Source organism: Myxocyprinus asiaticus, chromosome 33, assembly GCF_019703515.2.
Source record: "Myxocyprinus asiaticus isolate MX2 ecotype Aquarium Trade chromosome 33, UBuf_Myxa_2, whole genome shotgun sequence".
Taxonomy (NCBI): domain Eukaryota; kingdom Metazoa; phylum Chordata; class Actinopteri; order Cypriniformes; family Catostomidae; genus Myxocyprinus; species Myxocyprinus asiaticus.
The window spans coordinates 27,052,657-27,065,674 of record NC_059376.1 but is presented as its reverse complement, the minus strand read 5'-3'; the positions used below and the strand labels follow the sequence as shown (position 1 = coordinate 27,065,674).

The 13,018-nt window shown below is 39.4% G+C and overlaps 1 protein-coding gene across 2 annotated transcripts in view; it reads left to right on the top strand.

Moving 5' to 3' along the window:
* Window positions 1-13,018, top strand: part of LOC127423810 (copine-5-like) — a 142,144-nt gene that overhangs the window by 110,603 nt on the left and 18,523 nt on the right. For both annotated transcript variants that reach the window (XM_051668429.1, XM_051668428.1), the window contains 4 exons: window positions 7,846-7,887; window positions 8,516-8,591; window positions 9,456-9,509; window positions 10,213-10,274. In XM_051668429.1, the coding sequence (XP_051524389.1) occupies window positions 7,846-7,887; window positions 8,516-8,591; window positions 9,456-9,509; window positions 10,213-10,274 (234 nt within the window). The remainder of the gene's footprint in view (window positions 1-7,845; window positions 7,888-8,515; window positions 8,592-9,455; window positions 9,510-10,212; window positions 10,275-13,018) is intronic.

Here is a 13,018-nt window from a genome sequence, read left to right as displayed (position 1 = left end):
TTAATTGCATAGATCTCACGGACACAAAATAGCCAGCCCGTTCATAGTCAGCGGTTGCAGGGTTTACTAATATCATCTGGTTCGGCCACCTACTGCTTGCTCATAACCAGATGATAGTTTTATTTAGTCACGTTTCATACAACTTGCTAAGACGGTGATAAGCAGTGACTGGTAGTCTTTCGTGGTTTTCTCCTATTCATAAGCTCCAGTAATTATCATTATCCTGGACATAAGTTTGCAGAAACAAAAGGCATCCCTCGAATCTACCAGTGATAAATAATTTCGGATGAATACAGAATAAATCAAAAAGTAACAATTTATTTGCCAGGTAGGATTTAAAACGTAAGTTACAAAATCAATCAAAGCCAATTTCACACATGATCAGAATAAATAAACATGTCTAAAAATAAAAGACAAGTCAAAGAAACATACCTGACAAAACTACATGCAGCGGTACAGCATGGGAGATCTGCTTACAGATTCCTGGTGAAAACAACTACACACATCAATTGTGCGGGATATCTGCTTACAGATTCCCTGAGCTTCTTGCCAACTTTCCTTAAATACTCAGAATAAACATTGTGTACCAAATGGTATTATCCTTTGAACAATGAGAATTTGGGAGTGAATGTGTTCTTGACTTCCTGGGGTTTAACCTTGTTAACATACAGGAGATCATTTAAATTGTAGGTCAAGGAGGGGGATAGACCTCCAGAATTATGCAGTATTTGGCAAAGACCTTATAACTTTGTTAACATTAGTTTTATCAACATGGGAAAGAGACCATTATACCAGTCACACAGAGACCTCTTAAATAATATCAAAAACATACAGTTGCATTCTTTGTTTTCATGGTATTTGTTATATTTTTACATATAAATCTTTTGTCTTTGTGTTGGTCCAGAGCTGTTGAAGGGGAGAAGGGGGAGAGAGAAGAGGGGGCAGCAAGGTGATTTGCAATTTATCACACTGTGGTGATATTCAGGTGAAGATTTCAGCTTTGCAAAACAATGCAAAGGCGATTTGCAATTTATCACACGTGGTGATATTCAGGTGTAGATTTTAGCTTTTGTGAGAGAGTTCTATGACGTTGATTCTCGCAGAGTTCTTTGACTTTTACCAGAAATGGCTCCTTTTGGTTGTAGACATCCTAGTGCCAGCCTTACAAGAGGAATGATTACATTCCAGTTGGAATATGGTTCATCAGAAATATGTCCTGAATAACAGCTTTAGATGTTATGCAGATCCTAATATTTTGGGTTAATAATCATGGCTTTGAGGCAGTAGTGTGGCATAAAGCATGATATTATAACCAAGTATACTACCAATTAAAAATTTAGACACATCTACTTTCTGCATTTAAGAATAATAGTAGAATGATGCAATGCTTTTAAACAGTATTGCTAAAGTTCCCAAGGATGCCGCGAGCTTGTTGACTGATTTTCCTTTACCCAACTTATCCATTTATGTAAATTCATGGTTAGGGGCCAAGCCACGAAGGGGCGGAGCACCTACTGTTTTCGTTAGTGTTCTTTTTATTATTATTATTCTGTCTGGAAGTCTATGTGTAGCGGAGCGGGGAGAATGCTGCAGATGCTAATATGTTAGATGGAAAACCCATAGATAAGCTGACTACATAATTAACAGGGAAATACTAACCCAATCCCAAATAGAAAAGGGCACACAGGTTCATTGTTTCAAAACAAAAGGGCAAGAGACATGAATACCAAAGTAGAAAAATATTTGTATTTATTTTAACATTAGATTAAGTCAGATCTCACTTAAGTGTATTAAAATTATGAGCACTGCAATCAACTTCGTGGTTTGTAATAGGCTTCACACACACACCCATAAAACAGCATCTACACTTGCTGACCACAGAGGGCTGAGCCTTACCAGGAGCTGGTAGGCTAGCCGAGTGCAGCGATTTCCCCGATAAAGACACTTCACCCACAAGTGTACACTCTCACTCACACAAGCACACAAGTGAATCAGTTGTGAATACACAGCACTCCACATGTGACAGGGGCACTACCACCATTTAGCAGGGAATGGCTAGCCCCCTACACTGGGCCCTCAGCTCCTGAAAACACAGAAAAGAAAACAAAATAATCATAAACCAAGACAAGGAAACAAAACATGTTAGTGTGAAGGGCAGGGGACAGCTCATGCCAAATCCCCATGCTAAGATCAACTTCACACAAACAATAACAAAATAAAATTATTTCAGTCGGAACAAAATAACACTATTTCCAAACTCTAATGATGATATTGTTGGCTCAGGATATACACAGACAGAGATAAAGATCACACTTCTCTCTGCGAGTACAAAATCAGCACTTCTAGAGCCAGAGACAGAGTTGTAAATGTAAAACAAAACAGGAACATGAAACAACAGCATTGGAGTTCAGCCCTGCAACTTCTATGCAGACAGACACTTTCTGGTGAGCAGATTATTTCATCAAAAGTGTTGGAGCTACAGCCATAATTACGGCCGCGAATACACCAGCGGTATACAGTATGGAACAGGCTGACTGGAGGAAGGCAGCAGTTGGCCAGCGGGGCTCGAAACGAGCCTCGCACAAACAAACGCTTTGGAGCAGAAGCGTCCAAGCATCCAGACGCGCATCTAGTATACCCCACGAACGCACGCTGATAGGCTATAAAAACCCACCTAATACTGAGGGGCATGATGCAATAGAGCAGACGGATGCGCTGTTCTTATACACACTGCATAATGCAAGTCACATTAAGTTAATATTATGCAAAAGGAAAAGTTGCAAATATACACAAATGACAAAACTAAGGGAAAAATTACAAGACAGTAGTCTGTCTCACTACAGAGGCAGCCCATACTGTACATAGGAAGTTATGGAATATGGCACACTTACAGCTGAGGGTCTGATTATTAATCTGCCCAAAGTTGGGGTCCTCCATGCAACTCAGAATCTTTTGCTACCATCTGTTTAAAATCATACTTTTCAACAGCTATCATCGTGACCTTTTCAACCACTCCAATTACTGCCCACTGCGAATCTTGAAATTTGATGAAAACATACTTTTGCAAACTTTTCTCTAAATTTTTCTCAGTAAATTTTGTTTGTTGTGTTAGTAATCAAAAGCTTTTTGATAAACCAAACTGTTTCCTCACATCATCAAATTCAGCTGCAAGTACACCAAACAGGAAGTGATGCTAAATCTCTGCAACGCTTTGTCCTATCAAAATGAAACTTGATATGCTTCTTTAGTCCCATGATCTGAGGGTTCAGGACAAGTTTGGTGACAGCGCCACCTTTGGGTCAATAAATCTTCAAAATTTGAACCGTTTGTCCTAAAATCATGAGGTTGTCCATATCGACCATATTGCCTCTCCGCCATTGTACATTTTAATGTGATCTTTTGAACTCTTTGTCGGATGGTATTCGTCTTCAACATCATGTCCTGAGGGCACATGAGCGGTATGAGGCAGCACCACATAGTGGTCAAAATGCTTAGTCAATTTAAACAAAACTTTTTATGTATCATTGCTTCCTTATCCCAAGTCTTCGAACAAAGTTGGAGAGAAATTTCTTTTTTCTTTCATTCAAAACCTGCATGAACAACAGTACTATCTCAACAACGATTTTGTGTGCTGACTCTTACCTTGGAATGTCGCAGTAGCACCTGCAAAGCTTATAGCAGTGTAGCGCAGTGGTAGGTGCATTGTACTGGAGATCGAAAGGGTGATTTGAGCCCAGCTTGGGGCGACTCCTGAACAATTGTGGATTTTCAGTTTACATCATGTCCACTCTGTGCTTTCTATGGGTAAGGCTTAGGGTGGGACGCATGTTGCCGTTTGGGCCTGGTGTAACGAGAGCCAGCTGGTATGTGATAGCTTTGCGGTATGTGTAAACCTCACTCCCCTGGCCTCAAGAGGCGCACTAGCAACTGACGCTAGGGGCTGCAGCCTTTAGCCTCCTCGTTAGCACGTCCGCCTCCCATGCCGGCTGACGCCGGTTCGAATCCCACTCAGAGCGGGTCGAGTAGGACCGGTTACAGTGGTGTCATGACCCAAATGAAAGTGAGGTTTGGGGGTTGAGTGTAACGGGAGCCAGCTGGTACATGATAGCTGTGCGGTATGTGTAAACCTCAGTTCCCTGGCCTCAAGAGGCACACTAGCGACTGGCCTCAAGAGGCGCACTAGCGACTGATGCTAGGGGCTGTAGCCTTTAGTCTCCTCGTTAGCTCGCCCGCCTCTCATGCTGACAGTTCAAATCCCGCTCGGAGCAGGTCGAGCAGGATCGGTTACACTGGCACCAATTATTTCTGCTATTTTTTAATTTTTTTGTCAAGAAATTATATTTATTTACAAAACTAGCTTCAATCATTTTAGCAAAAGCTTTTAGATAAAGTTTTTAAAATCATGAGAAACACTAATTCTGTCAAGTGTGTCCAAACTTTTGGTAGTGTTTATTTAACAATAAAAATATGGTCAGTTATTATATAATTTTATCACATATGATCATCCATTCATTTTTATGAGTTCAGACTGTATTAATATGTTTTGCAGTAGTTTAACTGCTTCCAGTAGTTTAAGGCTTGAGGGGCTTTAAACAAATGAGAGCATATTTGGTTTGATTGACGCATGAGTCAACTTATTATTTAACCAGAGTGTCAAAACTGATCTGTGTCTGTCTGTGATCTTGGGAAGAGTCAGGCACAGGGCATAACCCTGTCAATCAGTCACACTCCTGAGGAAAACAGTTCTGAGTTTTACCAAGGAAATTACTGCAGGCCTCCTGTGTGAAGATATTCTTGATGCATCACTGTGCAGTTGGTAAAAACAATTCTGGTTTAAAAAAAAAAAATAATAATAATTTTCTATTGTGTTTGGGTAGTTCAATCAAATCAAAATCAAATCACTTTATTGTCACACAGCCATATACACAAGTGCAATGGTGTGTGAAATTCTTGGGTGCAGTTCCGATCAACATAGCAGTCGTGACAGTGATGAGACATATACCAATTTAAATTGGTATTTCAAATTTCAAATTAACACAACACAATTTAAACATCTGTTATACACATAATTACACTCAACAATATACAAATAATAACATACACTGTACAGTATACAATACGCTGTTTTTGTTTTTGTTTTGTTTTTTTACTATATACATACACATTATTCAATAAAAATTAAAAATAAAAATATATAAAAAAATAGTATATATATACATATATATATATATATATATATATATATATATATATATATATATATATATATATATATATATATAGAATGTACAGTATTGTACTGTATTGACATTCAGGCTGTCGGTTGATAGTCAGTTGTTAAGAGAGAACATAATATAATAATAATAATATAATTTATGACAGTCCGGTGTGAGATATAAGAGTAAGGGTAATAAAGTGCAGTGCTGATGTATTTTGATCGTGGGAGATCAAGAGTTCAGAAGTCTGATTGCTTGGGGGAAGAAGCTATCATGGAGTCGGCTGGTGCGGGTCCTGATGCTGCGATACCGCCTACCTGATGGTAGCAGTGAGAACAGCCCATGGCTCGGGTGGCTGGAGTCTCTGATGATCCTCCGAGCTTTTTTCACACACCGCCTTGTATATATTTCCTGGAGGGAGGGAAGCTCACCTCCGATGATGTGTCTGGCAGTTCGCACCACCCTTTGCAGTGCTTTGCGGTTGTGGGCGGTGCTATTGCCGTACCAGGCGGAGATACAACTCTCCACAGTGCAGGTGTAGAACCGTGTGAGGATGTGGCGGTTCATTCCAAACTTCCTCAGCCGTCTCAGGAAGAAGAGGCGCTGATGAGCCTTCTTCACAACGACTTCAGTGTGGACGGACCATGTGAGTTCCTCAGTGATGGGTAAGGTGGACGTGCTAACGAGGAGGCTAAAGGCTGCAGCCCCTAGCGTCAGTTGCTAGTGCGCCTCTTGAGGCCAGGGGAGTGAGGTTTACACATACCGCAAAGCTATCACATACCAGCTGGCTCCCGTTACACCAGGCCCAAACGGCAACATGCGTCCCACCCTAAGCCTTACCCATAGTAGTTGCATTGGAACTGAGGTTTTTTGCTTGAGGTGGTGATTGGTTGTCTGACCTGTCTGCTGGGGATCTGAGAATTGATAGACAGGATTTAGGAGGAAATGTCCTGTTCAACACATTCTTGTATATGTGCCATGTAAACCATGGTGCATCTGCTACATCTGTTCTCTTACACCAGAACTGCACCAGTTTTTTGCTTACAGAGCCTCTGCTCAAACAGACAGATGGAGAGCTACTCCGTCTTCTCAACACAGTTACTCAGTGGAGACTCAGTACTTAGTACTTAGCTCTGTGTTTAGTTCCATTCTCTCATCCCAACTCATATGATGTTGGCATCTCCAAGATTAGTGCCTTTGGAAAGTAAACAACTTGCAAATTTTCCAAAACAAGCAAACAAAAAACAGCAAAATTTTGCGAATTCTCTTAATAGTTGCGCCACTATTGTGTTCTGTATTTCAGTGCAAAAACTTGCTTCTTATTCACGCAATCCAGTTAAACCAGGTGATAAATGTACTGAAATGATGCTGCACAGTTTATTAGCCAAATAACTCACATTCTTTTCAGTGCAAATATGCTTCCAATCCATCCTCTGTAAATTAGGCTTATTAAAGATTGTGCTGTATTCACAAATCTCAGTGGTATTTGTCTGTCACAATTAACATCTTGCTGTTAGCGGCCATGGAATGCAGGCAGTAAATGCAGTGCAAATTGCATTCAGCACAAAATTTTGGCTGTGTCATGTGCATAATTCAATTTAGTGAATCAGGTGCTAATGCAACTCAAACAGTGCGTGCATATAAACCATGCTATCAGTGGGTGCAGTTTACTCTTAGTGAATTTACTCCTCCATTTCCCCACATCTCATTACTGTGGAAATTGTCTGATTCCACATCTACTACAACAGTATATACAAGCACTTCACTGCATTTTCTGATTATTAGTGTGTCTCATGGTTTGGCACCTAATGGTGTTTAAAGCTATTACCATTTTGTTAACAAGGCTACAAATCTTGGCTGCCTCTGTGTAATTGATCACATTCATTTGATTTGAACAGAATGAGTGTCTACTTATTCAAAACTTTAGATGTGATTAATGTTAAAATTAAACTCGCCTGTTTCCTGTCACGTCAAGTGACAATCCACTCTCAGCTGCACCATGGCACAACTGGGAGTACAGTCTCTGCCGACCACTGTTTAATTCAGAGAGCCTTGTCTGGATAATGGCCTGTAATTGGTTGGTTTTAGTATGGAGCTGAAAAGCAAAGTGAGATGGAGTCTCTCTGACCTGTTTTTAATCAGAAAGCTTCCATCAATTCAGATGCTGTAATCCATCTCTTTGTGAGTCTTTTTTTCCAATGGTGCACAGTGTGAGAATAGAACTTGCTTTAACATAAGGAACAAATGCAAACACACACACACACATGTTGGTGCGGCTATCCTTATGAGGACTCTCCATAGACATAATTATTTTTATACTGTACAAACTATAGATTCTATGCCCTAAACCTAACCCTACCCCTAAACCTAACCCTCACAAAAAACTTTCTGCATTTTTACATTTTCAAAAAAACATAGTTTAGTATGATTTTTAAGCAATTTGAATTATGGGGACACTAGAAATATCCTCATAAACCACATTTATAGCATAATACCCTTGTAATTACCAGTTTGTAACCAAAAAAAAAAAAATTCCTCATAAACCACCCAAACCTGCCCACACACACACACACACACAAAACATACTGAATTGTCGCATGTTCGTAATGCTCTGTTTTAAATCTTTCAGGTCAATTAAAGTGGAGGTATATGACTGGGATAGAGATGGAAGGTAGAACAAACACACACACTGTCAAACTGAAGCTTAATGTCCCCTGGAGATTCAGCTTCCTGTAGAATTAATTTCCACCCGTTTTTACACACCTGCCTGTAATTTGCAGGTGAACCCAAATACCTTGATGGACCCTTTCCACAGTCTATGAAGATGAATTTCCTCCATAATTTAGCATTATTTCATGTATATTATATTTATATCACTACAGTTTTTGTTAGATTACCCTGGCATAAAAAAAATTAAAATACAACTTCTGCGATGGGTTTTAAATACACCTGCTGAGAAAATGACATGAAAGTTGTCATCTTTCTCTCTTGAGAAAGTCATAGGAAAGTAATAGTAGATTTTTTCTTTTGCTCTTGGAGCAAATGGGAATGCAAACATTTCTAAAATTGTCTGTGGTCTCCCATTTACCACAATAAAAAATTTTCCCTTCTATACCCAGAAATGTGAAAAGCCTGATTAGAGTTTGAATTCTGCATGAAGGTAGATCTTTCAGGATACCTTGCTTTGAACTGTAACACTGATCAGCCCAGATCCCATATGAAACCTTAAATCCATCTAACCTTTTTTATCCTCATCATCACAGATTGTAAATGTATCACTGTTGCCTCTTGTGCTTCAGCCATGATTTTATCGGGGAGTTGACCACCAGCTACAGAGAGCTTTCTCGTGGTCAAAGTCAGTTCAACGTATATGAGGTAAGTTCAGCAAATCATTCAATGCTTGTGTTTTGTGTAAATTTAGTCAAGGTATCCTCAAACCACCCCCAGCCCCACAACCTACCATCCAGGATCAAAGTAGGTCACAAAAAAGTAACTGATGAATATTTTCCTATCACTAATTGATTCCATTAGGACATTAGGTCAAAGGTCAAAGCCTGTCGAGATGAGAACAACTTTTACATTTTTCTATGTCAAACAAAAATTGCCACTCCATCCCAGCTAAAATTTTTATAAAAAAATAATGTTGAGAGAGCTATTTAAATATATATGAGTTTTGTTAATAGAGATTGGCACCAATTATATTTTGATGATTTTGATGATTATATTTTCAAAGAGGGATAGAGAATGACAGAGGTACAAGGAGGTGGGTAGTGTGGGAATGTGTGTGCACCCCAGCATTAGCCAAGTGTTGCGGCGAGGGGGAGGTGAGATGTGTTGACAGTCCCTGCGGTCTACTCAAGGGATTTGGGCTCTCCTGGGGATTGAGTTGGACAAACAACACTAGAAGCCACAGTTCCGGGTCAGCTAAACCTCAGTCCATACAGTACAAATAACATTGTCTGCATCCTGGTTTCCAAACTGTTAGCCAAGGTTGTGTATGTAACTGACCTGAACTGGATTTCTGAAAAGCATCTGAATACTAAGATTAGTAATGTCTTTGAAAGTTAGTGGAACAAAACATGACTGGTAGTCTGGGAATTGTCTGGAAACAATCCTCTCAAACTTTTCCTCTTTTAGACAGGTTACCTGTCTGATGAGACCAGTTATCTCTCTTTCTCTCTCTCACACACTTCCACTCTTCCTTTAAATTGCCTGTCGTCTTTAAATGTACTGTTTCAGGTGGTGAATTCCAAAAAGAAACTCAAAAAGAGGAGATACATCAATTCTGGCACCGTGAGTAGTGAGCTTGCTATCTCAGTATCGCCTTTGCTTCTCACCTATACACAATGGGTATATGGGTAAAAGTGGTGGACATCCTCTTCTAATGAACAGATTACGCTTCCATACTGCAAGCCAGGCCCCACTCAACATTAATGCCCATGGTTTAGAAATTTAAAGTTTAACAAGCACATATGGGTGTGGTGCTCAGATGTCCACATAGGCTATTTATGGCCATGGAGTGTACCTTTATGCATTGCATGCTTATAAACTGAAGATTTCTAGGGAGATTTCTGCTTCATTCCATAAAGTTTCTTAACATAAGCCAGATAAATGACTTGACAAGCTGAAATCAAAGTCCATTGACGAGATAGTGCTTTCCGTTTCAGACTTTGATAAGGAGAACAGTGAGGGAGTAATATAGGAGGTCTAGGTGGATAACAGTGATTGATGATCCAGAAAGACTTGCAGCATTGACTGGCATGAATTGGCTTTGAGATTCTAATCAAAACTCAAATGAATCACCCGTATATCTCCCAACACAGAAAGATTCTGATCCTCTAATGACAACACTAATGAATAAGAGAGTTTGGTACTGACAGCTGAGAGAGAAAGAGTGTTTGTGTAATATGTAATGATAGATTGTTTTGTGGCAGATGTGTTTTGTGAGCATATGCTTTTGTAAAACGTCTGTTTTCTTTGTTACTAAATTACACAGGTGACACTGCTTTCATTCTCTGTGGAGGCCGAACACACATTTCTGGACTACATCAAAGCAGGGTATGGACAAAAATATATAAAAAGCACACACATAGATGCACAGCTGCATGCATGCACACACAAATTTGATGCATAAATATTTAGGCTTCTCTAAAATGCTTATGAATTTCATATTGAAATCTCAATGTCACAACATATAATTTTTGAAAACATTCTCACTGAATGCAAAGGTCAAAATCTTGCTGAAGCTCAATCTGTTCGGATGTTACAGTCAGGGCATCAAACAGTGTATCAAACATCTTTTTCAAAGACCTCCAGAAAACAAGACCCAAAAAGACCCCTTAAATGCTAAACTACTACACAAACACAGCTATTGTAGTAGTTACAGTAATCATCAGTCAGGGGTTGCAGGTCCTCTCCAGTTTGCTCTGATGAAAGGATGCCCTTGTTTGTGGAAAGCATCTATGAACCATTATACTTCAGTCTGATCCTCTGATATCTCTGGCATTAGAAAGTATAACCCATGCCACTTTTCATCTGTGTTCTCTGACAGAGAGTTATGCTGTGACTTGTAACCTCTCTGTGATGTGTTAAATCAGTAACACCTCGCTCTTTTGTTCTGGTTGGTTCATGGCTGAGATTCAACAGTCAAGCAACACATTATCATGTCAGTAATCTCAGCCTCAGACGGCATGTCCACGGACAGCCCACAGTCTGATCATTGTGCTTAATGTCTGTCTGAAGCATATTGCACACAAAAATGGCAAGAGCTGGCTGAAATGACACTTTTATTAACGTTGAATATTTTGCCGTCCGACCGCCCTTTGGGTGGCACCCCTATGTGTTGCATACATGCACTTTTCCAGAAAGGAATAATCACTGGATATGGCAAATATTCCTGATAATTCATATAAACTCATTGCTAAATGGCACATAAAAACAAAACAAATTGTGGTTGGTTGCTGTAAACTTCAGTCAGACGGACTCTTCCTGTCTTAATGGGCGGTTCTTGGCCAGAAAAAAAAAATTGCAATCTGGACTGGACTTTAAGCCATTAGTCAAAAGTCTGGCTATGCCAGATTAACAAATCAGACACATCAGCTTTATCAGGTGTAATCAGTGATTTCACCAGTTGGTAATTACTGCAGTGTTTTAAAAATGCTGCTGTCTATCTCCACCTTATTGGGATCCCGTATTGATCAGTGCCTGCCCTACTTCCTGCCCCATGCCCAAAAGCTACTAGTATGCCCCTATTCTACTAGTGATTGGCATTGCCCATAATCTTTCACTCAATCAGTCGTATTTGAGAAAGAGAGGGAGACAGACACCATCCAACACATGATCTAGAGCTGTAGTGTTCTTTATGGCACTTATTCAATAGCTACCTTGTCTTTAATTGAAACTTGCCTTATATGCATCTTAAAATTGGCTTGGACAAGAAAGCATCTGGCAAGAATATAAATGTTTTAAATGTAATGTAAATGATGGGCGGTAACCACCATAGACATTGATATTCAGAAAAGTGGTGAATTATTGTGTTTTTCCATGGTTGATTCTTAAATTATTACATTTGGTCCCCAAATCCTGTATATGGTGTTACATTCTTGTGTTAATGCATTGTGGTGCAGATTGACAAAGATCCTGAAAAGACAAAGAGGGGCTTGGAGAGAGAGAGAGAGAAAAGGACAAAAATAAAATTTAAAAGAGTGAAGGAAAGCCGAAGCTATGGCTTAGTGGTTTGCGCAAATACTCTGGATACGTTGCTGTAGTGCTTAAGTGAGAGATGCAGCTACAATTAGGTCTGCACCCTGTCCCAGTCTCATTCCTCCTAGGTCTGCACCCTGTCCCAGTCTCATTCCTCCTAGGTCTGCACCCTGTCCCAGTCTCATTCCTCCTTTTTCTCCCCAATAATTCCCTGAACCTCTCTTCTGTCTCTATCAATAAAAAGTCCCAAAAGGCTAGATTTAAAAAAAAAAAAGAAAAAGTGAGTGTAAGAAAGAGACAGAGAGAAGGGTGTAAACTGTCGGTTACTATCAAAAGGAGGTGGCTGAGCTTTCACACTGAAGTAATCCATTTCACTCTGGCATCACCCGATGTGCCACGTTCAGATCACATCATGTCTGAACACTCAGACTGCTTTCTGTCAAGTTTTCACCTTTGTCATTTTTCTCCATTAGACTTTGACTTTTTGATATTGACGCTGAAAATACACCTTTGTATGGATTTCCCAGTGCTATACATTTCATTCACTTTCCTCTTTATAAAGAGGGCTAAATATAATCCACTTCATTCTTAAATCATATCCTGGTTCCAAGAGCAAGAGGGATATTCCTTCTTTTACCACTGTGATAGAGTGGAAGAATCACATCTCAAGAAAAGTGGTAGGTGATTAAGCTCTCAGAGTTCTACAGTTTAATGTAAAATTTAAACCCTTATTAAATGTTTAATCTTATTTTTTTTAAGATAGATAGCCTGCAGGAATATGTCTATTTCTTTGTCGATGGGTTATTTCCATTTAAATTAAGCAGTATTTATTGGAAGAAAAATATTTATTCAAGATAATTCTAAGACCTTTCAGACTGTCTTAACTTAGTAAGTTATGGTCATGAAAAGAAATCCAATCTTTTTGTAAAAGCCATTAGTCAAAGTCAGTGTGTGTGAGTTCAGATAGGAGAATACAGACAGATTCGGGAACAAAGGAGCCTGATTTTTAGATTGATAGAAGAATGGAGAAACTGCAGCAGACAGATGTGGGCTTTTTAACATAAATTGTGATGAACTAGGGTAACACCATATTTAATAAT